The 27,194-nt window shown below is 34.8% G+C and overlaps 1 protein-coding gene across 2 annotated transcripts in view; it reads right to left on the bottom strand.

Annotated features, from left to right (window-relative positions):
• FMN2 (formin 2) overlaps positions 1 to 27,194 on the bottom strand; it is a 152,050-nt gene that overhangs the window by 109,661 nt on the left and 15,195 nt on the right. For both annotated transcript variants that reach the window (XM_054279386.1, XM_054279387.1), the window contains exons 2-4: positions 25,219 to 25,385; positions 12,555 to 12,702; positions 8,190 to 8,248 (exon numbers count right to left, since the gene is read on the bottom strand). In XM_054279386.1, the coding sequence (XP_054135361.1) occupies positions 8,190 to 8,248; positions 12,555 to 12,702; positions 25,219 to 25,385 (374 nt within the window). The remainder of the gene's footprint in view (positions 1 to 8,189; positions 8,249 to 12,554; positions 12,703 to 25,218; positions 25,386 to 27,194) is intronic.

The following is a 27,194-nucleotide window of genomic DNA, read 5'->3' as shown; positions in this document are numbered from 1 at the left end:
AACGAGTAGGAATTATTCTCAGCCTTACTTTTAAGTTCTCATTTAGGTTTGGCAGTATGGAATTTTTTGCTTGTTTGTTTTTAAATTATTTAGAGCACTTTTGAGTTAAATGAATACTTATTTTTACTAAGAAAAGCATTTTTTATCTCCCTTCTACATAGAGAATATTGTAGAAAATCTCAGGATTTACACCACTAAAAGGTAGCACCTGATATTTAAGGCCAAGGGAAATATAAGAAGAACTTGAAAGAGTTCTCACTTTTGTGTGGAGGAGGTCCCTCAAATAGTTTAAGTCCACTTGCCAAATTAAATGTCCTGCTAGGAATGTTACAAGAAGTTTTCACATACTGATATGTACACATACACACAGACTTACACATATACACTTGTTCAAACTGCTTTCCTGTATTTCATGTAATTTCTTCATCTGTTCTCTTCAATTTCTGTGGAATTCTTTTTTAAAAAAGCTTGAAATGTAAATAGTATAGTACCAAAAAATATTCTACGTAATCCAAGTATAGGATGTTACCATTGAACAAACAAAATCTCTGTTTTCGCTGGTCTCCAAAAGATGAGAGAAATTTCATAAGTAAATAATGGAACACTCAGTACAAATCGTAGTTTGGCATAAAAGGAGTTTATGGATTTTCATCTGAAATAGGATTTATGGTTTAGAGAATTTAGGAAAAAAAATGTATTTTTAATTATTAATGAATACAGCTCAAATTTTGCTCTAACTAGAAATTCATAGATGGCATAAGAACTACCTCAAATTTATCTATTTTCATGAGCAAGAACAGTGAGAAGTCAGAGGAAAAGAGAGTAAAGAATGTAAACAGAATTTTCAATAAGCATATAGCTATCATGCATTTGCATTCACTGCTCCTTAAGGGAAGTTACAGTGCTCTGTTATTATTTTACAAGAAACTCACTGTAAAAGGCAAGAGAAGAAATACATTAATGCTTAGAATCAAAGACAGACAGAAAGGTGATAATTCTTTCTATGCAATCCCTATCCCATAGTTCTCCTTTTTCAGAAAGTGGAAGTCTCTCACATTATAGTGAGAGGATTTAAAGCATTGGCGTTAAAGCATTGCCAAACAATTCTTGTTAAAATAAATTATTTTCTCATTTTTACTGTCATTCTCCTTTTCCTCTCATCAATTATTGCCCAAACCCTAACACTGGTGCTGCACATCCAAGAATTTGGACCTAAAATGACAAAAAAACCCCATCTTGGTCTAAGTATAAAGCATAGTCAAAACACAAAGAGAAGAATGCCCATTATGATTAAAGGATGTAAAATCTATTACTATTACTGGTGTTGCTATTATTATTAATATACATTCTCATAAAATCTGTGATGAAGAAGGTGTGAAATGAGATTAGTTGCAAGAACTTGACCCACAGCTTCTTAAGAATTTTAATCAATGCCTGAAAGTAGTAACTCACAGGAAATACAGTTTTTTACAGCACACATTTTCATCTCTTTTAGCTGTTGTCAAAACAGCGCATCAGAAACAGATCAAGACTTACCATTTTACCACTGACTAGGCAAAGCAGGAAATACATACTACCATTACCTCATAGCCTTCCTCAGAGATGAGCAAAGTCCTGAGAAAAACCACCAAACATGAAAGCTAACCTTGCTTGGAGGAGGGCATTAGGGGAAAAGAGTTTGTACATCATGACCTCCTAATGTTCCACTTAACACTGAACTGTGCTATGATTTTTATGTGTTTCAGATCTATGATATATGTCTGTCTCAATAAAAGTGGAAAAAGAGAATAAAGAATCTTTGAAACTAAAATGAGCACAGAAGTAAAACTTCATCTTAACATTAAGAATACAGATTAGAGAAAACAAATTTTAGTCTCACCATGACTAGGAGGAAGAGTGCAAAAATGTGTTATTGTAACTCCACTGAAAAGAATAAAATGTATTGTTTCTTTTAAAAAGGCAAACATTGCCTTCAAGCAAAATAACAGAAGTCAATCCAAGTATTGTGAAGTCTGGATATAATACAAAACACTAATATTTGTTCTGAGAATTACCTGCTTACATTTTTCTACCACACAGGCATGACATTCTGTACTCCTGTTTTTTCATTTAAATATGTAGTCTGTGATTTACATTCCATGTTTTTGTCAATTAATTATGTCCGATGCAATTTTTTCCCATTTATTTTTTTTAAACTTCTGCCTCATCAAAACTAAATAGAAGATGGGTTCACGATTGTGGTTGAAGAAACAAGTTTTATCTTCAACAGGATATTGACCTATTTGCTTAAATGATACTAATTCATTTATAACTTTTTAATTATCACTTTAAAGGAAGTCATCCATGAGGCTGGTAGACCAAACCAAATGTTTTCATTTCACTGGTTTAAAAAAAACCCAACTAACTAACCAAAACAACAGTGACAGAGCAGTGCTTTCTAAATATTTAGTGTTTTGAGGAGTTGGGAAGGTAGAGGATCTGCTTTGAGAGATGCCCAAATTGCTAAATCTTGTTTTGATTAAACAGGGCAAGTGTATGTACATTCTAAAGGCTAAGTTATTAATTAGCAGAAAGCCACTCCTTTGACTGAGACAACAACAACAACAAAAACCCCCAAAACAAAACAAAACAAAAAAACCCACCAAAACCACAAAAAATCCTGCTGTAGGGTGTCTGCAGGACCGCCTGGGAATGAGTTGCAAGGGCCTCGCAATCCATTCAAAAATACTTAACTGCCATCTAGTGGCTGAGTAAGCAGAATTTCGGGTGTCCTTCAGACTGTCTAAATAAGTACTTCTTCCCTCTCTTCTGATATTTCTATTTGTCTTCTCATCCTTCTTTCATGGCCAAAGAAACCCCACCAGTACCCGATGACAGTATCTAATTGCAAAGTGGCTACTAGCCGTGTGGGAAGCAGCACAGACTGGAACAGACGGTCTCTGTTTAAGCTGTATTAAGGCCTCAACTCAGAGAATATCACTTCATATTTCAAAAAGTTTAGTTAATTTACCTGCTGCAGTTTTAGGAGATAAAACATCTATTTGTGCTTGTAAGGCTTTCTGAAGACAAACCAAAAAATAAACCTGAAAATGGCAGCATGTTTGAACTGAAAAGTAACTTCCAATATTAAGAATCTAAGAATTCCATCAATAAAATTTGAAACCTCTGCATAAAAATTATGTTTCATGAACATGAACATAAAACACTTGATTTGCATTAACTTGTTCTGGAGTTCCACAAAGTTAAATTCCCATTTACTGCCTAAGCAAAACATTCTGCATTTCAGCAGTTCCTATGACCCTGGCAGTAAAGGCTCCTGCTAGGCTTGTATCATTTCATTTCCTGCAAACTTTGTTTTCCTTTCTGTGTGTTTCCGATAAAACATCATTTACTTTGAATGCTAACAAGAAAACACCATCTACCTACATTGCTTCCTGAAATTCAACTGCTTAAAGCTAAGCTACCCCAATTCTAACATTGGACTTACAATTAGAATGTAAGTTCCTCCACATCACATATTACAAATCTGGCTTTACATTTTGCAAGATAAAAAACCCCAGAGAAATATCTCTGAATTTCTTAAACTTTTTGTTTTCTGAAATTTGGGTATTCTGGCATAATTTTGTAGAAAGTTTACATTGGTACAGTTCTTAAAAGAAGAAATGCAATTCTATTCAGTTGATTCATAAGGAAATATACAAAAAAATTCACTTCTGTCATAATCCTTTATTTCCTCAATGAGACAATTGTATAAGTAGATCCTTTTGAATATTTCATGCATATTTTTGGTTGGGTTTTTTTTTACCCAAGTATGTAACTTATTTTGCCCTGCTGAAATCTACAACTCTGGCAGTCATATCTTTGTAGGAAAATAATTGTTTTAGACTAACTGCTCATTGGTTCCTCAAGCCTTCTCTTCCCCCTTACAAAAATTAACCTGTCAAAAAGCAAAAGGATGGAAGGGGACTGACACTTCTTCACATCTTTTTTCTTAATAAATATCTCAAGAAAGAACACGCCAAATCAAGCAGTGTTAAAAATGCCACAGCCACAGAGCTGTTTGCGAGGCAACAAAGAGTTCCCAATTTTCCTCAGGTTTCTGTTGAAGCCAGTGGTTCACTAGTCTTGTTTACAGTTAGTCTATGCGCTGATAAAAACTGTGTAATACCAAAATAAAACAGGTTTTATACCAGACTACAAGTGCCATAACAGTCTAAGGCAGGATTATAAAATCTCACCTTTTAAAAAATTCTTTTTTGTATTTCGCTCTTTGAGACTAATCTTTTGTCTACCTTCTTTATCTTACCTTCACCTATAAAGAATAATCTCTGAAACTTACTTTAAGAGAGAGTTTTGGGCAGCATGCATGTTTCTGAGACAAATTCTAGTGGTGACATTTTATAATAATGAAAAGTAAATTCCAGTCCCACCAATGTTTTATACTTTTTAAACAGACTGATTATGTATTTATCTTACAGGATTTCAGAACCTTTTTTCTTGTATTACTAAGTGTCAAAATTGGAACATTTCCAATCTCACTAAGCTATTGCCCTAAGGAATTACAATAAGTCATAGCCAAAAACTAGCATATGAACAAAGGTCCCTACTGAGAGAGGAGTTACAGTAAATTGGGGTGGTTAGGCATATTCTGAAGATACAATCCATGAGTCTATTTTTATAATGCAGAAAGTATCTTCAAGATAGCAAAACCTGGCATACAGTTTATTTTTTTAAGATTAGAATTGTTTCCCTATGATATTGCTGGAAAGTATGCCAATAGATCATGCAGTAGAAACCCATCTTCAGCACCTCAGAACTGCCAAAATTTTGTCTGGCTTTCAGTACCAGTGGAAGTACTTGGAATTCCAAAAGGGCATATCACTTTGGTTGAGGATTTATTTGTTGGGTAAGATGTGGGGAACAAAACCAAGCTAAGACAGAAACATTATGAGCATAAGACTTTTTTGATGACAAGCTTTTCTGATGTAAATAGGGTTTAATAGTCAGTGTAAAGTATCTTATAACCTAACTGCTATAGACTGCAACAGTTTGGCAAAACCTCCTCTCCTGAGGTGGGATTACAGGGACCAGGCATGAAGTGGCATGAAGTATTTATTATATATGGATGCTGACAATTAAATAAATGTAAAAAGGGCTTTGTTTTTAAAATTGTGTGGTCCACAGAATAGACTCCCATCACAAATGATCAAACATAGAAAGTTCAAATAATTTCATAATATGTTGTACAAAACAATACTTTTAAGTGCCTTTTGAACAACTTTAGGTTTCTGGCTCTGTAATGTCCCACTTCTCACCAAAGCCTAGTTTACATGTACTCATCCTACAATTAAAGGATTTTTTTTTCCTCATCTTTTTGCTAAGAATCTATTTTTACCTACCATGCAAACAAAATCAAGCTACTCTGAAAAGTAAGTTAAAATGTGTGGGAAAGTATGAGAATTGTACAGAAGATCAGGGGTACAAACAGAACAGAAATTGGTTCTTGCACAAAGTACAGCTGTCAAATTTAAATATCATGATTGAGTCTAGAGTTTCTGAATTAGGACACTCAATTTTTCTCTTCTTCTTTCACTAAAGGAGTTAAGGCTAACAAAACATTCTCTGTTCGTACTGGGAAGACTAAGCACTCATCGTTGCTATTTGGCATTTCAAAACCAGGACTTGAAATGGCTGCCAACTTTTCTTACTTTTCCACTGCCTAACAATTCCTGTATTAAAAGCAAGCACACCCCCACATCCTTGTTTTTGTAGCTGTAATTTATAAAAAATAGATATTTTGGACTCAAAAAAACACTCTTAAAAAATGTCCAGAAATTATGCTGTAAAATATTCAGATTATGTATCATATTGTAAAGATAAGGAAATGGAGAGGATACATATAAAGAAGCTCCTTCAAGTGACAACAAAGTATACAATCCAGGCTGTATTCCTTGTGCCTTTAATTTAAAGTTAGTTATACTGATTCTTTTTGTTAATTGTTTATCATAACTGAGAAAATTTATCAGCACATCATGTTACAACTGTGTTCTGGCCAATAATCTTCAATTATATTAGTAGTATGTGGGAAATGTGTTTTCCCAGAGAAAGGAGAGGGAAGTCTGTAAAAAGACTTAGTTGATCAATTCAGATTTTAAACTAGAGCTCTCTCATTTATGTATGAAAAGGAAAAGAGAAAAATCACCTACAAGGCTAACTTCAGCCAACACTTCCTTTTTTCAGAAATTAAAACTGCAGGCCACACAAGACAGTAGATATCTAATAAAAACATGTTTGTCACTTAAAAAATGTACAGATAACATGAAGAATGATCTGATTGCAGTACAGGATTTACCTACAAACATAATGGCCATACTATTTTCTAGATGTTTTTATAGATTGATGTAGTTAAACACAGATAGATAGATAGATAGATAGATAGATAGAAAGAATATGCTTGACTGCTTTGATCACTACAGAAATAATTTGAACATATGACAACATTTTATCCACATACAGTTCCTCAAAAGAAAAAAACTGTAGGCCCTGATTTTTAAAATAAACCAGAATGATGATGACATAATACAGCAAAAACTTCACTTTCTGTAAGTCAGTTGATCCTGTTAGTCCTGCAGGTCATTGATGAATAATAGTATAGAATGGAAGAAGTTACTGCCATAAGGGATCACCACAGAGTAAGAGGGATGGGGATCTCCTAAACACTAGCAAATGGAATTCAGCGATTGGACAAGATACTGGGCTAGTCCTAAAAATAAAGAAAAGCTCCCAGCCACAAGTAAATGCCATTCAAGTGATCATGCAGTGCTCAAGAGCTCCTGGTTAAACTTCATTCCCATAGGAATTCTCAAAATACCTTTTTTTTAAAATAGGTAAAATAACTACATATTCATAGACCTATTTATATTAATTACATTTCCAATAAGAAAACCATTTGTATAGGTCATTTCTTGCAATGAATACAAGAGACTGGGTAAATCCATTCCTTTCATGCAATAACTTCCTGGAAGTATAGGGAAAAACGGCTTTACCACAATTAACAATCGAAACCATTGTTAGGAAAACCTGGGTGACTGAAATATAAAAATGTCATGAGAAAAATATACTTTAGGTTAAACTTAGAATACCAGAATGAAATATTATTTTGTAATATTATTTTAATTATTGAGCTGCAGTTTTAAAATGTTCCAAACTATGAAGTTAGAAGAATTTAGATAACCAACTAGCAGAATTCTTTACAGTTGTTTGGCAAGGCAAGCCATAAAGTTAGTACACATACTCTCCCCACCCATGGCTCACAAAATATGTGATCAAGCCCAAATGAAATTTGTATGTCTAATGATCAGTAGTATGCATTTAACTTCACATTCCTTATTTTTCCCTGAAAAGCAAATTACTGACCATTTTCACAAATGCTGCTTGATACAGTGATGCTTGAATTGTCCTGTCATAACACAAAAAGCCCCAAAACAAATACCAAAACCCAAAAAAACTACCAAAAAATCTTAAACCCCACAACAAAACACCCAGCAAACCAAAAGAAACAAAAAACACCCCATAAAAGAAAACCAAAACAAACACAAAGAAGGAAACAAGGGAAACAAGCTGTGAAACAGAGGAGGAAGAAAAGAGATTCCAAGAGTTTTTGGTCGCTGCTTGTTTCAAACCAAGATTTCAGAACTCAACCTTCCTTCTAATGACTTCCAGAACAAGTGAATAGTGTTATTCACAAGTAAGACCAGACTGTCTCCATTGCCCCAGCATTACATTATCTCCTTTTTAAGTTCAGCATGCCCTCTAAACCTGTTCACATACTACCCCTGCTGTAAGCTTGAGGAGAGAGTCAGAAAAAAATCCCTGCCACTATCTTTTACATGCACTTTTATAGACTAGCTATTATAATAAGATATTTCATAACTATTCCTTACTAATGCCATCATAGGGTTAACTTAGTTTTGAGTAGACTATAACATTTTGTAATAATCACCTTAGGCAGGCAGGAACCTTCAATCCTTACACCTGCATCCACTGTGGAGCATATAAAACACCCTCACTTTGGAGTTTTTTCATACAGAACATTTAGTACACAAAACTATTTCAAAAATATCTGAGAAGAAGTAGTGCTTCCTGCCCGTTTTTTAAAAAATGATAAAACATTTCTGTAAGAATCTTACCTGTGCCTGCTGAACACCGCCTTCTTGCTTCTCTGTTTCTAGGACTGTAGATTTCAACTCTGAATTTGAAAAGAAGATACAGATTTTAAAATTCTATAAATTAAAAAAAAAAGACTGATCTTTTAAAATAGGCATTAAGAAATTCATGAAAGGAGTGTAAAGTAAAAAAGAAAGGAATGGTACTGTCCCACTTCCCAAATTATCCCAATAATTGCCTGTCCTTAAAATGGATGACTCTTTCCAACTATGTTTTCCTTTCTTTCACTACCACAGAAATTTGAAAACTCCACAGTGCTATAGGTACTAATATATATCTTAAAAATAGATCAAAACATAAGACACTCCACAGCTAGATCCTATTTCTTATTTTAAAACCAGATGACTTTTCTGACCTTAAAGAACTACACTGCGTCTCAGTTTCCTTGCCCAATAGGAAATAATCAGGAAAAGGAAAACAAACAATCAAACAACTCCACAGCAGCTACATCGTGCAAAGATCTTTAATCAGTTTAGGAGCTACAGCTAATGATGTCTCTTTACTGATCATGGCCCAGTTATTTACACATAACAAGAACAGAAGTATTTTTCTCTACACCTGCCCAGAGACTATATGTGTGGTGTCTTTGCTGTATGTTTAAAGGTACCACTATTCAACAGGGAAATCTCTTGACCATTTGCAGAAAGAGTGAAACAGCTGTGAACTAGAGCTTCTGGATTCATCATTTTTGGACACTTGGCCTCCTCACAGCTTTCTGACAATCCCAGCTGTTGGGAAGTGAGACATACAAGGAAGAAGTTTAATTGCAAGTGTGATTTATGTCACAAGGCTTGAAAATTTACAATCCACAGCTTTTTTACCTGGTTGTGGATAAGCTGCACCTAGCAATAAATAACTACTCAGTTAGATTTTAGATTTTTCTGTGTTTGAGAGAAATGTTAGCATCTGTTTGATCTTTGCTCATAACAGATTTATTCTATGCTGATTTTCTATTATTAGACATGCACCCACAATGTTGAATGTTTTCTGCCATTCAAATTAGCATAACTACCTCCCTTACATAAAAATGCTTAACAAAACAGGACCAGACTGCTCCTATCTATTGATCAATATTAAACAATTTGACAGAATTATCTAGCTTATTTTTACCCAAGAAATGTTATCCTTCTAAAAAGGATTCTAAATATAAGCTGAAGTCACAGTGATCTGAGCAGTTAACTTTAAGGTTAGTCAGACAAAATTTAGAAATAAAACCTACTTCCAGCAGACCAATCTTTTTTGTTAAGTAAAATGAAAAAAAAAAAAAACCCAAACACTACCACCACAGTTGGAAAAAAAAGATTCAGGAAAAGAGTGCTGTATGAGAAATGAAACCTTTTCTTTAAAGCAAATCAAACTAATTTTTTTGTTTGGTTTTTTTTTTCCTGTTTTTTTAATATACTTTTTTTTAAGAGACCAACTTGGATTTCAGGTAAACCCAGACTGATATTTAGTGGTCTGAGACTGTTTCATTTTGCAGAAGTTGGATAATCTTTGAATGTCTTCACAAGTGGTTAAACAGTCCCATGGGAGATGGGATGATTCGACTCTAGTGCCTGCTTACTTGCCTTTTCCTGTGTGTCAAGTAGAGTAGTGTCATCAGCAAAGAATGAAAATAATTGAATTCAAATTCCCTGTTGACTTTAGATTTGGGCAATGTGCTGAGATGTGATAATGGTGGAGTGAAATGCCATAAGAAGAGACAGGAAGAGATTGGATGTTCAAACAGAAAATTAGTCCCATACACATTGATCTTACTGTTGATGTTGGCCCATTTTGTCCAAAACCTTAACTGAATCCAGAACTGAAAAATGCATTTAGTATAAGTATTTGCTGACTTGAACCCAAATTCATATTTGATATTTCCAAATGTCTGTTTTTAAATAAATAACCAACCTAAAATACCAAACAATATAAAAAACCTGAAATACCAACCACCAAACAATAATAATTAACCTGACAAAACCCACTGCCCCAAAACCCCCAAAACTCCCAACCGCTCTAACAGCCCTTTTCACACATCCAGCAATGCTTCACATGATACAGAGCATACAGCAACACTATTAAATACAAACTGTACTAAACAGATGATTAAATACTTTGAAAAATTTTGTCTCTTGCCCTACTTAAAGCTTGAAGTCCTACTATCTTTTCTAATGCTAATGTATATAATAAAAACAAAGGTTCTATAACAACATCCTGCTGCATCCTCTCTCAATAAATGCTTTTGTCTAAAATGCATGGTTTTTCCAGGCGCTATTGTTTCTAATGGTGATCTCTTTAATCCAGACAGTAATAATTATATATTAAAAAAAATACAGCTACCCTGCACATAATAACTTAAGCCTTTTTAAAAATATTTGTCCCCTACGCACTGCAAAGACATAAATACACAAAATAATTTAGTTAAAAATTTTGAGGAATGTGTTTATGCTCAGGTTTCACATCACTCACCTCCAGGTTCTTCCAAATGGCAAGCATGTGAACAATTAAAGAAAGTTAAATTATTCACTTGCCTGAGTTGAATTCAAAAGAATTATAACTTTTTCTTTTCCTCCATGTCGTACATTGAAAAATCACACCAAAATTTCAGTAAATAAATCTTAAGAACTACTTCTATTAAACTTAGAAAAATTCCTTTAATTACTTTTGAATTTATTCCTAGCTTTATTTCTTAATACTTTTGCAGGTTTTTTTTGAGAGGGCACTAGCTGAGATAAGGAGCAGAAAATTACTGTAAATGTTACATCCATGTAGTAGGTGCAATAAACAGAAAAACATAGGATGGAAACAAATCACATACAAAATTAATACATTTTAAAATTATTAGTATTGTACTTTTGATAGAAATACACTAAGTGTATCTTTAAATTTCCAAATGTTTTATGTTATCAGCATTCTTCTAGATTTTAGAGAAACTAAATTCTTGTTGACTTACATCAACCTCTGTTGGGCTAAAACCTCAAAGTAATTTAATTTGAAATTCACCCTTTTGTTCTTCAAATGCACAGCATGTTCATAAATAGTGTGATCACACATCCATTAGGTAAGTCTCCCAGCTGAGAAACACAACTCTCAGAGTAGACGGCATTGAACTCTACCGCTACATATGGTAGCACTTCCATTGAATACAGTATAAAACAGGAGATCATTGGTTAAAACCTGGACTAGCTCAACAATCCAGCACTGCAGAGTTCCACACTCTCAATTGCATCAGTGAGATGGATGCAGAAATTTTCCTTGATCTCCAATAGAATTCCTTTGGTAAAAGGCATAGCATTAAACAGAAAAATACAACAGTATTGCATTTTTGTTGGCATCGCTTGTTTTGCTTATGAACACTGAAATAAGTGATACCAGTAAAAGTAAATGTTGCCATGGTAAAAGGTGTCTGTGCAAGGAATAGTTCAGTCATGTTCCAGAGGAAGTGGCAGAGAAGTCCCAAAGAGAAGAAAATCTGAAATTAACTCCACCCAAAGCCTACAAGTAATACATAGAGATCTGTTGAAATAATAACTCTTCAACTCTGAGCAACAAAAAGGAGGAGTGGAAAGGAATGAAAAAATTGTGAATACCCAGTGGCTCTCCATGGACAGCATGGGGATGAATGCAGTCTACAGTTTTGAGAGCTGCTGAATACTAATTAATGGAAAGCAAAGCCTCCAAGAACCTGCGATATTTATGGGTTAATACTACTAACAGAAAACAAGCTTGGAATCCTCATCTATATTTCTTTGTCATCTACAAGGGAGGTAGTTGCTTGGTTTTAATTGTCAGTGTCAATAAAACTCTTAAAGAGCATGAAGAAGACTGCAGAAATTATTCTGGTAGCATAACCTCACAAATTTTAAGATAAACTGACCTTGTAAACAAGTCCTTGTTTTATTTTTTCGGATACATTTTTTCTACCCCTCTGCCAGCACAGGACTGCTGAATCTACAAAGGAATACTTTACACCACTCTAATAACTTTCAGTATAGCACCAGTCGGCTTCTGAAGTTTTCATATTTTTAAGAAGAAAAAAGAACTCATATGTCATAGCTCTAAAGGTATGTATACTGGAAAAGAATAAAGATCACAGCACCTGGCAAAATCCATTATTTAACAGATGCCAGGTACACATCTTGGTTGCTAACAAAAAGAATGCATTTTTGGTGAATATTTTTTATTAGATTCATACTAGCTGACATTATTTCTGAAGTTAATCCAAGATTCTCAAAACCAGGTGTTTGTTAGTAGCCAAGATACTAAGTTTATATTTCAGATTCTAAAACACAGCAGCCTCCTATATCCTATACATTTATCTTCTCTATATCCAAGAACTGTACCTTCTCCTGAAATTTTGAGCCTTTGTTCTTCATCTGGAGGTTTGGGTGGAGGCCATGCAGATGGAATTCTCCTTGGAAAGCTTCCTTCAATGTAATCTGTTGAATGTGTGGGTTGGCTAACTGCAGCCCAAGTATAAAGCTGGTCTTGCTGTGATTAAAAAAAAAAAAAGGTGGAAAAGTTCATATAGAAAGACAAGGTCAAAATATCTAAGCTTTTGTTTCCAGTACAAATAACTCAACATCCCCTATATCAAGACAGACTTGGTTTTATGTTCTTCAGCCTGATAAAGACTTAAGATAAATCTATATTAAAATAGTTATGTTCATTAACATCAGAAAATTAAACTTTTGGCTTTCTGCAACCCAGCAACATGTTAAGATACAGTTCAGCACTTTTTTGAGTAAGGAGCTCTTTGCCACTTCTTTTCTTACAGCGATAACACATTGTCTCCATCATGACTGCACTTTGTCACATATGGCCACTTTTATGGCTTGGAGGGAAATATTTCTTTCCACACCATACATAACCATTTTACACCAAACACACAAGCAAGGAAAATGGGCAGAATTATTTCAGCAGTAATTAAACTGATATATGCACTCTTTGCAGCCCTATTTTTATCCTTTCCATTTTACTATTTTTAGAAAAACGGGTAAAAAGGTGGATTTTCTTTTGGAGTACAAAGAAAAAAACTCCAAACCAACAGCTAAAGGTGTTCTTAGTCCTCTGAGCTCAAATGAGATTAGATCCTTATTGGTCAACAGCTTTGAGTTTGAGTCTCTGATTAAAAGGAGGATACAGAGAGTTTCTGATGAAAACTAGGGCAAACTTAGGATTTAAGCTAACAGCAAGATTTTAGATGACCACAATTCAAGCAGTTATTCTTGTGACTCCTAGTCTGCATCAGCATGCACAGCTTGTGATTAAACATTTATAATACTGTAAATTCTATAGAGATCATTCACAGCAATTGCACAAGTAACCTAGCAAATTATCTGGAAAGATGGAAATATTGTAGCACAAAACTAGAAAAACCATCAAGTCACATAATGAAAATACAATCATATCACAGAAATACCTTCTTACAAAGATGGTGTTCATTGGACTTCATTCATTCTACTGACTGAGTAAAAGCGGGTACATATTTCATTTTCAGATTAAAACTTTTTTTTTTTAAATTTGACAGATAATGAGCTTTAAAGAGAAATGCAGGAGCAAGAAGAAAATGGTGCTTGTTTTTGGGATAATCACTATTCTATGTGACTAAGTTTCTACTTGCCTAAAAATAAATTGCTGTAAGAGTAGAAATGTTCTATTGGGAGCAACTTACTTGGAACAGACAAATGCTGGTAATAAAGGAAAACCCTCTGTTTTACAGAGGGTGCCTCAGTCAGGGTCAAAGGAAGCTCATTAGACCTTCCCAGTACAAAAAAACATGGCAAAAATCAAGATACATACATTGGCTTTAGATAAAGGTAAAAAGAAATGGATAAAAAGCCTAATGAAAAAATAACATCAGGTTCTTTACATAACCCTGAACTCCATGATCCTCGAAAAGCCTGTCCATTAGAGTAGCATTACCACGCTACTCTATTTGAACATCTGAAAAGGCTTGATTAAGGCTTGACAGTCCTTGGAGTCACTTAATTCTTTCCCTTTGTCTATTTCCAGCTTTTTAAAGGATATGCGTTTCTGAGTTTGGGCCCAATTTCCAATACTGTTTGAGTAAGAGGTAGAGGGAGTTCTACCTGTACATGTTGTGTGAAGAAAAAGTCTTGAATTTTGCTATTAGTCATGTTTCTGCACCATTTAAATCTCAAAAAACACCGAGGAAAATAAGACTTGAAAAGGTCATTGAGAAAAAACAGAAGAATTTTTTTCTTGCCCATTCTACCTTTTACAGTCCAGGGAACACAGGGAAGAACATGCTCTGCACAGGGTTAACTGACTAAGCACAGATGACTTTCTACAAGATTACATGTAGGGTTATAGGGCAGTAAAACAAATGACAACTAGGTAATGTTGACATAGCATAAATGAGGAGGACAAACAGTTAAACTGTTCCTGGACATGACATTTCACCATGCCACTTCTTGAAAGATATAATAGAATAATTTAGCAACAGATCCTTGAAAATGAGATAAGTCTACATGAATCAAGATGTATTAAAAAAAAAAAAAAAAGAGCTCAGAATTATTGTACAGATGGTACACATTATGAAGGCAAGAAAATATGAAGTACCTATGTTCTTGCTGATATAATTTACAGCATATAAAGTATAAGGCGTTATAAATTAAAACATCATACAACTTGGTAAAAAACTCTTAACCCAGCATGGGAGCTTTGTTTGTGAGTTTAAAAGACAGTATTTTTTGGTTGCATTCCATTTCAGGGGGATTTCTTTGTTTTGTATTCAATACAGAGAAGGACAATAGACTAGACACCTCATATAATGGAAATTTATAGATGTAAATGTAGATTTTCAAAAATGCTATGGACTTGCACTATAATGAAAGCATATCCATATAAACAAGGTATTTAACAATAACTACTTTCAGATTACTTGCAAGCTTATAAATGCTATTTAAAATATGAAAAACCCTCATGCCCTCATGACAGAAAGATAGTCTGGATGGCAAGTTGATAGTCCATAAATTACACTTTAAAAGGGAAAAGATTAACCCCATCTCTACCTTCATGCCCTTCAAAAGATACAAATCATTTGAATATCTTAATTCCTACTGAATTTGTACTGAATGTACTGAAGCTATTGACCAAAACCTAATCCTCTTTGTGTTTTGTCTTCAGCTCCTTTTCAGTCAATATACTAATCCACCTCATTTCTCCGCTTACAAATCTGATAATGCCATAAATGTGCATGATTTTTAGAACTGCTTGAAGAAATATGCAATTCTGTGATGCCGAAGTCCTGTTCCAGCAAAAAAACCAAAATAGTCCAAATAAAAAAATTAAGATTGGTTTTTTAGTATTGATAATTACAAAGCAATAATCCACGAACCTAGATTTCCACATTCAAATTTTTCTCCTTTAATCTTTTCATTTCAGAGGCAATATCATTGTACGTACAGTCAATGAATACACTTACCGTGATCAAATTTTGGATACATCTGGAATTTCCCCTTCACCTTGCTCCAACTCCCCTATTTAGTCTTTAAAGCATCTCTTTTGAGGGAAAAAAAAAATCACATACATGTCCTAGTAGTAAATGATCCCAGTCTTATTTATTCAGACTCATCTCTGAAAGCTTCAAGCTGTCTGAGTCCAGCGCACTAAGCATGATGTCAAGAAGAGTTCTTGTTTCCACACGTCCTTACACAGCACTTTCCACTGGTTCTTAAAAGTGCAGAGCATCTGCACACGGGCGAGGCAAACTGCCTGCAGGATCTGATGGTACCTAATCAATATACATTTTACCACTTATAGATGCTAGCACTTAGAATCACAGAGTCAGGGCTGTAGTTTAACTCACTCTCTTCCCAGACAGCTCTCCGTGTGCACAGAGGAGGGCTTTTTGTTACAACTTTTCATTCTCTGCTACCACAGCGTTACATTTCAACCAGGTAATAAATTAATATCAAATATTCACTTCACTGCTCAAGCTGGAGATTCTTTCTGGCTCATCTTTAAAAATGGAAATGAGTGTTGGAAGCTACTCGAAGACAAGGTCCCTAGCAAATGCCATGTGGCTTGTGGACCCAAAAGTAGGGCCATGAGTCAGACCTGCAGCAAACATCAGAAGTCATTCTGGCAGGCCTGGACCTTTCAGAAAAGGGTTCACACATTTTACACACAGAGACCAGTTTTGTTCCCTGGGCCACAGACTGAATTACAGGTTAGTAAAACCCTCACTGCAGAAATATAACATGCAACCTTGAATCATGCTATTTTGCTCCTGAAGCTGGTAGTACAGGTGCAGGTAGATGCAGGTAGTACAACCTTCTGCTCAAAGTTGTTTCAGTTTTTAATCAGCTGTTTATCTGCTTCTAGTTCAAAGAACAAAAACAGCCACTGTGAGAAAGGCGAGGCAGTACAGCAGCACAATGCTCTAATATTGGGTAGCAGTAGAGGGACGAAGTACTTCAGCAGTACCTCTAAACTTTCTTACATGAGAGTGCATTGGTACTCATATGCCTGCTGGTTCCTGTATTGAGCCATGATGTAATAGGCCTCTATTTTGCAGAGCTATCTTTTTTAATAATAAACTTGAATTTTTTTTTTTCACTAGAACTATAAAAATTCAAAGTTATACTGAAAAGGGAAGAACAGAATTGTTGGCATGTTCTCAGGCAAGTATAAATGGGCCAGGAGTAAACACAGAGCAGTGGTTACGAGAAGGTTCCTACTCATCAAGTCATTCTGGATGACATTCTTTCAGTGTGAAGAAGTTGAAGAATTAGGAGAGGAAAAAGTATAATTCCATTCAAGATGTAATAAGATAAACTCATAGAGGAATTCCATTTTATGTTACTTGGGATAAGAAAGGACCAGATACCACGTCTCAGAAATGTTTTCCAGGCTAAGAGCTCCAAAGAGTTTGTCCAAATTTGTATATAATTTCTTGGCATTTAGTCTGTTTCAAGTGTGTTGAAGGAATTAATTTTTTTTTCCATTCAGGAGGTTTAATCATTCTAGTATAGTAAGCATAGTACCTCTAAAATGAAAGAAAGTCAACTGCATGTTCTCTACTGCATACAAAGAGTTAATTGTGGAAGCAAGGTTTTAGTTCGAGAAACTAGAGCTAGACTACCTCAAAATGCTCTTATCAGCAGGAGACTGCTTTATTTTAAGCAGCTTTCTAAATAAAGAAATCAATACTTTTAAGAATGGGGAAAGTGGTTTACTTTGTGAGGACAGGTTCAGTAACAAAGCTCTGTCTTGCCACTGACAGAAGCAGAGCAGTGATTAAACATGGCCCTTGACTTGTGCTGCCTTGGGCTGCACTAGGGAGCACAGATGCTTTCCAGCAAGTCCTTCATAATACTGTAATGCATAGCTGAAGCAGCACTTTATCCTCATGAACTAAATTTGTTACATAAGCATTTTACTTGAGTCAAAGGGTTTTTTTCTTTTCAGAGAACCAATGTGCCTCAACAATGAAGTTAAAAACACTTCAATTGTCAAAAATCATGAAACATTTATTTCCCATTAAATGACTTCAGCCTCCTCAACCAAAGAGAAAAATCATGCTTGATCCCATCAAACTTCGCTCAGGATTCAACACTATATCCCAGGAGAGGCAAAGAAAGCCAATAGCTCTGCAGTTAGAGCTCTCACTGGGAAAGGAAATCAGGAAACGAAATTTCAGATTTCCACATCTATTCTCATTCTGTTACAGTGTTGTCTTGGTCTTCCTGTTTCCCAGTAACTTCTACATTTTTCAGAGCTGAATAGGCTCAACTGGTGAGCATACAGTAAACTTTCCTTGGAAGAAGGAACAGTGGCTAACCTTCAAGAAAACAGGTCAAGACCTAGCTTCTCTACACATCCAACTAAAACACCCACTTGGAAGGCCACATCCCAAGACCACCAGGTTATCAGCTACTACTGACAGGACCTGAGGGTTTGCCTTCTCATTGATTCATCAGAAAATGTAAGCTGAGACAAGAAGCATCCTCATCAGGAATTGTTTTCATTTTCACTGACACAGTTCTTCCACAAGTTTGGACTCTGAAAAATTTGAATTACGCAAATCAAACTGCTTACTTAGAAAATTTCTCTATGCAATTTGACAATGTAAGTTTCACTATTGTAAAAACTGTCTTTGAAAGAGATATGTAATATATATGCAAATTCAACCCTCAATTTATTTGCAATTCCAAGTGAGAAAAGGCATCTTTTTATGACTGACATTTTGAAGAAAGAGAACTAACCTAAAGAAAGTCATAAAATATATCTCTTGAAGTGACAGGCTGACCACCACCTTTATCATATGCACAATGGTACTAAAAATTTTAAACAGGTAGTGTAAGCTTAACATTTAGTATATGGCTCTTGAGGCAGTTCTTCAGAACAACAAGCAAATTATCAATGTTCATTGCAAAAAAATAAAGTCTGAAAACCTAGCAACATGCTACACATAAAACATCTAAGTTGAAAGTGCATATAGTAGCATCATCACAAAGAAACAGAACAAAGAAAGAAAAAGAAGAAGAGCGTAAAAGAAGACCTCAGGACCTGAGCTAACAACAACAACAACAACAACAACAACAACAAAAAAAAACCAAAAAAAAACCCAAAAACAAAAAAACCCCAACCATTTTCCTAAGAATGGAAGTAGAGAAGTAGCAGAAGAACAATACTTCGGCCCAACAATCAACCAGCTGTTTGCATTGTACTACACTCAAGAACATTCAGAATTGTTCACCACAAAAGACAAAGTGCCACTAAGTGTGACTGGGCAATGGAAGAGGAGACATGGAGGCTTTGATTTGGCCAAAATGAACTGCTATGGTAACCTTCACTTGAAAAAAGATTAAGACAGCAGATTAACCATCTATTTTCTCTGCTCTAGTCCTCAATTTTCACTTGTTCACTCTTAAATTCTTATTCACTATTGACTCCAATGTATTATGATAAAATCAAGTACTCCAATGTACTGCTCTGATAAATACTGCTCTGAGGTGGGACTGCATTCAGTCTTACTTATTATATGCCCAAGCATTGAAAGTATGCTTGTAAAAAAAGCTGCATGTATTGTTGCCAGCTACGTGCTGCAGTTTAGAATTAAAGTTCTCCTAGCTGCTCTCAGTACTTGGGAAAGTTCTTTGGAAACTGAATCACTGGTATATTCAGTCTGTTTTCTGAGAAAGGAGTCTATTTACAGTCTGTTTTCCTACTAATTTTCAGACTGATATCAGCAGTGCAAATAAGTTAAAATTAAGTCACGCCTTCACGTCCCTAATTTCTCTTCCTTCCGACTTGCAAAGTCCCACCATCTGCTCCTACTCAGTAGAAAGAAAGCAGTGTCTTTATTTCCTTAGAAAGCATTTGCATCGCCACAGGTGGCCAGGAGATAATAGGAAAACAGCCATTTTTTGCAGCATTTTCCATTCATGCTGTCTGTTTCTCTGCTTCCTTGGGGAAGCATTATTTCAGAAACAGATGACAGCCTAGTCAGGCATCATAACTGCAAATGGCACAAGGGGAAGTGCCTATCCCAAACTGTCAAACATGACTGTATAAAATCACATCATAATACAGCAAAAAAAGATACCAGCCAGAGGACTTTATTTAGTCCTTTCATTAGAGCATGTGCTGAAACTGTTAATAAATCAAGAAGGCATTAACAGCTGTACTCAACTGAGTAACAGCATTAAATAGAAGCACTGAATAGAAGCACTGAAAAGAGATGCAGAGATATAGCTGAGTCAAAATCAAATCACAAACAAAGAACGATGAAAGGCGATGATATTTTTTTAGTGCCCCTTGAAAAGTAGTCATTACTGGACCCTTTAGTGTGAAATAGAGATTAAGCTCTTCAAACAAAGGAATTCATTATGAACATTAAGGTATGCTCAGTTTTTTTCTCAAAAGCACTTACAAAATTATAAAAGAAAGCCCCTATCACAAAATAATTTTTCATTCAGAATTTAGGTGTTTTAAACCTAATGCTCAGAGACAGCACAAAGTTACTTGAAAAGTCTGCCAGAAAAAAAGTAGGAATTTTCTATGAAAGAAAAAACTGCCCATAGCTTAAGACTATACAACGTGAACTGAATAATCTGAAGCAGGAAGTCATAAGTAGGGATTACACATCCACAGTGTGTGTTAATTGCAACTACTGGATAAAATTCAAACATCAAGTACTGTCAGTATTTCTTAGCACTAAGATATTAAAAAAAGTTGCCTCATATTGATAGGAAAATGCCAGATCCTTCCTTGTTACGAACAGTTTAAATGCTCATGAAAATATTTATAATTTATACACATTACTGATGACTCTCTGAAGATAGTTATCTTATACCTTAGGTGATTATTAAGAGAGGAGCTAAGCAGATGAGATCTCTACTTATTAAAAACTGTGATCCTCCAACAGGAAGAAAAGACTTGCCCATTGTTACATTCTTGCCAAAGATGCACCCTGTAGACATGTCAATTTCAGGATTATTTTACTCTACTAAGATAACAGAATGAGATAGCATGCTAAAAAGCTTAATACTACAGCTGCACTACATATAGGAAGGTAGGTTGCTCTCGCAGTGACAAATAACAAGACAAGGGGCAAAAGCCTCAAACTGCACCAGGGGAGGTTTGGATTGGGTATAAGGTAAGATTTCTCCATTGAAAGGGCAGTCAGGCATTGAAGAGGCTGCCCAGGGAAGCGGTGGAATTACCATACCTGGAAGTGTTCAAAAGGAATGTTGATGTGGCACTTGTTGATATGCTTTAATGGTGAACATGGTGGTGCTGGGTTAAAGGTTGGACCTGATGATCTTAGAGGTCTTTGCCAACCTTAACAATTCCATGATTCTATGGTTTATGAATGGAAGACTTTTTCACAAGGCATTAATGTCTTGCATTTCATTCACTCAGAGGATATTTTGTTTTATTTGAATCTTTAGAAACCCTCTTGAATAACTCACAACTGCTGAAAAGGAAGAAATTCAAAAGGCAATAGCCATTCAAAAGGCAAGCAATTTTTTCAGAGAACACGCTTTCTGTAGGCTTTTAATAATCTATCTTTCTAAGTTGCCCATTTACTTGCTCACTTTATTTTTTAGTTAAACTCCCTGTTTTTATTTTATAAAATACTAGCAGAAGCATGAAAGACTAAAGATAGCCTGATGAGTAAGTTGCCATGACATAAATGAAGCAATAATTAGCAGCCTCCCCTGCAAACGGGAAACTAGCAGTAAGGGCAGCTGTGTCTAGACAGAGAACCTGCCACTGAACATTTACTTACTCTAAGATACTCTTTGCATTTTAAGAGGAGGTAGGAAGAGCTATAACAAAAGCTTCCTTTGCCTCTTAACAGCTAAATCTTAAAAACACCAGTCCTCGTCTATTTACATTACTTTTAAAGCTTTATTCAACTTGTATTTTTCAGACTAATCTTTTATTCTGGGCAAATGCCATCAGCTGTTTCAAAAGAAATAATTGATGCAACAGGCCAAGATTGAACATGCAAGTTTTCTCATAAGTTATTAAAATAGTTGTAAAATTTGTGTTCTTTGGGCTAATTTGACAAAAAGTTGAGAGATACTTCATGAACATGTCATCTCCAATCATCATTAAAAGACTTGGGTAATATAAAATCCTTTGGAAACTGGACACTATCCTCAGCATAAATGTAGTGACAGCTGATGATTCTCTAAAGATTTGTGCTCTAATTTAGCATTTGTTGATCCTTCATGGTTGCCACATATGAAAAAAGGCATGAGCATCACATCCACAAACCATAGTGTACACCAGAGACACAAATGCCAAGAATTTAAATTAAATTGAATTCTAGGAGCCATTATAAAACTAGCCCAAGAAACTACGAGCTGTGAAAGTTCTCTTTACTTTTAATGCACTGCTTAATTGCAGCCAGACAAAAAGGAAGAGAAAAATATGATCCAAAGTGAAATCAAAAAGAGGGCTTGTACTATTTTTTAATAGCCTGCACTGAAGCCTGGAATATCTTGGTACTAAAAAAGCAAACCAGATCTCTTGCATTACTGAGAAAACAGGCACAAGATTTGGATAAACATTTCTAAGAGAGAGAGAAGTAGAGGTGACCAGCAGGCATGACTAATAAAGAGAATAAGAATATAATCAAAATGTGCAATTGCAACTATTTCAAGAGATTTCAGCATTAGCCATGTTAAATTAAATTCTAGAGGTCATCCAGAAAACAGAGGGAGAGAATAGGACTTTTAAATAATCTGTTTATATTAATCTCAAACCATGAGCAATAGATCATAGAGTGAACAAAACTTACTGAATTGTTTTCATAAACTGTAACCTAACATCTTCACAAAATCAAGTCTGTGGGACCACACTAAAGCAAGAAGGGAATAATGGATTTTATTCAATTTAAAAAAAATGGTACTTTAAGTTCAGAAATACAAGGAGCAAGTCACAAAAGGATTCAAAGATGGGTTTCAGTGGAAAATGTATTGGAAATTTTGCAAAAAAATATATATTCTGAAAAAGTGACCTTAGAGACTTTACAAGCACCAGACTAATATGAAAATCAAGAGAGGCAAAGAAGTAACAGTAAGGAATGGGCAAGCACCATGGAAGCACCTTCAAGAAGAAGGAAGGCAGGCCAAACAGGTGGCAGGGACCAGGACAGGGCTACAGGAGCTTTGCTGAGGGCAGTTTCAGCTAAGTGAAAAGGATATCAGCCAAACTGGAGGCAATCCAAAACTGAACTAGAGGTCTGACAAACTCAGAGATGAACTAAAAATATGGGTCTGGTTCTGCTCCTAATTTTGGAGTAAAGTCAAATATGTACCTCTTAATTCTAGATGGGTGAAATTAAGGTATTAAGGCTAGTCCTTAATTAAGTCCTGATACCTAAGTCTTTAAAATAAGCTGTTAGGTCAACATTCAAGTTTTGCTCTAATGAATTTAAAAAATGCAAACAAACAAGCAGGGAAAAAACCCTAAAGTACACACATGGAGAGAGATGCAAGAGAGGACACGACTAACCAATCTTACATGTCCTTTTTAAAGTAATATTCAGCATCACCATAATTTTTTTCAAGCTATTTAATTCCCTAACCTAACAATCAGCTTTTATTCCTGTAAAATACTTTAAACTTACTCTAAGAAGCAAGGTGATGCCCAATTTTCAAGTTTTCAGCCATTACAATTTATACTGAAATTTCTAGATATTTTTGTTTCGGAGAACATGTAATGAATAAACTGATAGGTGTTCCTGCACCATCCTTGGTCACCAAGGCTGGAGTAGGAACATATTCTAAAACTCTGCATCAGCAGCTCTCAGCTCTGCGCCACGTGGAATTCAATTAAGGAGATCTGGTGCTCAAGACAGCTGTATGCTCCTTTGAAGTACAATGAACTTCTGGTTACATAACAGGGCTGTACACCACTTTTGATATTGTGTGTTTTACCAGGAGTGTGATCTATTTAGGGGATTTATACAGAAAAATAGTCACAGAAACTGTGACATTTGTGGCTTACTGATAGACTGAGTCACATTAAGATTGCTGCTAATCCAGCAACATCTTAAATTCCTGACCTTGACAGATGGTTGACATGGCACTCGGCTGCTACCATGTCCCTCCATTTGGATGTGTTAAACAAAAGATAACTGAAGTATCTGTTACTCAGGAAAAGTATGGTACATCAGTTTTAAAAAAGAGTATTTTCTGTTTATTTGCAAACTTTGAATTTGAGAAAAAACCTATTTGGAATGCAAGAGAAGCTTTTTAAAAATGTGGTGTGCAATAATCTATAGGAAATTGCTGAATATATGGTAACAGCAGGAGAGTGGAAAACACTACTGATCCTTTTAAACAACCTGAAAAATAAGAAACTTGTCTATTCTAGTAACTTTTATGAGTATATTTAACCACAAGCACTTTCAAATGCTGTGTGATTTTAAGTTGCCTGAGTAACCTCAGTTTTATAGTTAAACTGCATTTTCCAAATAATTTCAAAAACCCGTTAAAAAAATGTCTCAAATGTTGCATCTTACAGAAAAACAAAAAGTAACACCAAAACCAAAACATAAAGATATTGTTAGAGAACTTTGTAGATTAACTAGGTTATTTAGGAATGCTTGTATAAGAATTCAGTGGAAAAAATTTATTCTCTCATTTATCCCTTTTCCAGTTGTGTTAAACTGTTCTTCAGGAAAGATTTAAAGAGTTAAGAAGTAATCATGTTCTCATATCTATGCCAATCTTTTTTTGAGTGTTTGTAACCAAACTTCAGCTTAATGTGTAGAGTAGGGATGATCTTGACTATATCAGCAAGACATTAAGTAGATTAGTTAATATTGGTATACTATTGTGAAGCTAGTTAGTAGAGAGAAAAACCCTAATTATCTTTAGCCACATAAAATAGTATTAGGTGCCATAGGTTACAACAAGAAAATCCTAATGTCGAATTAATTATCCAAGAGAAAGGAAAAGTGTAAGGTTATGTCTAAACCCAGGTTTGTAACAGTAGTCAAACACCTGGCCAGATAGCCCACAGGTACAGATAACACTATAGCTGGAATGCCAGCATATTTGCATTGACCCCTGCACTATTTTGTATCAAAAGTATTTCCAGGAGGGAAAAACCCCAAAACTACCTAGCATAGACATCTAGTTTGAGTTCTGTGACATTTTGCGACATGCTATTTTCTGGTTTTCCACTGATTTATATTTTTTGGTGAAGCAGCTATTGATGGGAATCTTGGTAGTCATACTGAGTGCTTGGATTCAAAGAAGACAACAATGAAAACTGCAAATGAAGAAAAGACTAAGATATGAGTTAAAAAATTATGAAATCAAGTTCTAGGAGAACATGCTTATGTGGATACAAAAGTGTACATACCTTAGCAGAGTGTTAAATAGCTGGTCACTCTCCTAAGGGCAATTTTCATTAAAATGACAAACCAAATTCTTTCAGGAAGGATAAACTATTAGAAAATCATATCCTGCTTTAAAAGAGACAAAAGACAACTTTTTCAGTACTTACATCAAATGTGGGTGTGCTTTGCTTGGCACTCTGGTTACATGGCTCTCTGAAGCAGTCAGTGAATGGAAGCAAAAGACCCATTGCAATAATGCGAGAACAGAGCTTTTCTGCTTCTTCTTGTGGTGCATTTTCCTGCTGGCTGAAGAGCTTTTCCAGCAGAGTTCGTCCTGCCAAGATGATGAGAGAGCAATAAGAATTTGTAGCTACACGCAGGACACGAGTATTTAGGCATTACAATGTGTATTGAAAACCTGAATTATTAGAAGTAAAAAATATTAAATGAAAATATTCTTAAGAAATGTATCTGATAGTAAGTCTTCAATATAAAACATTTCTACATAATGATTGTAAGTGCTCTGGAACCTGATTAATCAGGATCAAGAAATTTTTTCTTGAAAAGTATGTATACATTATATGTCCCACTGCACTGTAAAGTATGAACAAAAATCCATGAGTTGCTATTGTAGCATCAATTTCCTATAAAATTTTTCTGAAGAGAAAAATCAAGACATTAGCAAGAGATGAAACAACTTCTTCCAAATATGTCACACAAAGTTAATGCAGAGTTTAGGCTGTCAACTCCTGGAATGAGCCCTTGTTTTTTGAATCATAAAATTGTAATAGTCTTTGAGAAATTTTGCTCTGTTTCTTTGGAGAAACTCTCAATAAAAGAATAATGAAAAAAACCCTCATAACTATTCTGTGTAAAATTGTATTGTATACAGCTCCAGAGTGGTGGAGTACTCCAAACTAAAATGCAGTGTCACAAGCAGCAATTCAGAGAAGAGAAGCTTATAAAGAGCAAGAAGATACTTATTCCTCTTATAGGGCCAGATTTCATTACCAAAGTGGTTTCTTTTGTTATCCAACCAGAAAATGAAAGGAAAGCACATGTTATATAATATATAAGAGGAGAAAATCTTAGTGGTTTGAAATATGACAATGCTTTGTGAGTTTAGCCAGAAACAGACTATAAAAAATAGTTACATATGCAGGTTGCAGTAAAATCTACACAGTAAGAATATTAAGTTGCTAAAGCTCTAAAATGTCAGATGTAAAAAGACGTCAAAGTTCAGATTTACATGATATGGGTAAAGAGATGAAATATAGATTTACTGAAAAAGAAAAAACAAATGGAGTAATAAAGTTAATTTCATGTTTGAGTATAAACTAGCTGGGAATACAGCTTGTACCTAAATAAGTTTCTATAGCCTGTTTTTTCCAGCCACTCATTCAAAGCCAAAGTTATTAAAAAGAAAAAAAAAAAAGCAAACAAAACCCAAGACTGTGTTAAGAAAGCACTTTAGTGTAATAAACTAGCTGGGAATACAGCTTGTACCTAAATAAGCTCTATAGCCTGTTTTTTCCAGCCACTCATTCAAAGCTAAAGTTAATAAAAAGAAAAAAAAAAATCAAAAAACCCCAAAACTGTTAAGAAAGCATTTTAGTGTAATTTAGCATAATAAAAAATTATTGATAATTACAATTCTACTGGTTTTTGCATGCAAGATTTCTGATTGAACATTAACTTTGTTCAAAATGTAAAGCTTCCCAGGCTTTCTGAACATACTAAAAAGGTTTTTCTTTTAAACATCTGGAAGCAATTTTAAAAGGATTCTGTAAGTCACATTTGGCTTGAAGTCTCTGTAAATTTTAATTTAATGTGGCAATACACTACAATAAACAATGCATTAAAATGTTGGAAGTTGTTTCTAAGATTTTCTTCTCCACATCTGAAGATCTGATAATTGTCTGATTATTAGTCCAAGTTTGCTAGACCTTTATTAGACAAAATATAATACATTCAAGGGAATAAAGCAGGAGATAAGCTATGAGATAAACTTTTACAAGACATAAATTTTATTACGTTTGACAGTTGGATTGCCTCTGTTTCTTGGCTACACCACCTAAAATGCAATGCCAACAAAACTGCTTAATCAACATATCCTTCTATCAGAGTTTAGCTGTTAATTCTT

The sequence above is a fragment of the Melozone crissalis genome, unplaced genomic scaffold, assembly GCF_028551555.1.
Source record: "Melozone crissalis strain CALT ecotype California unplaced genomic scaffold, PUWL_Pcris_2 ptg000027l_1, whole genome shotgun sequence".
Taxonomy (NCBI): Eukaryota; Metazoa; Chordata; class Aves; order Passeriformes; family Passerellidae; genus Melozone; species Melozone crissalis.
This window is presented reverse-complemented; position numbering and strand designations above follow the sequence as displayed.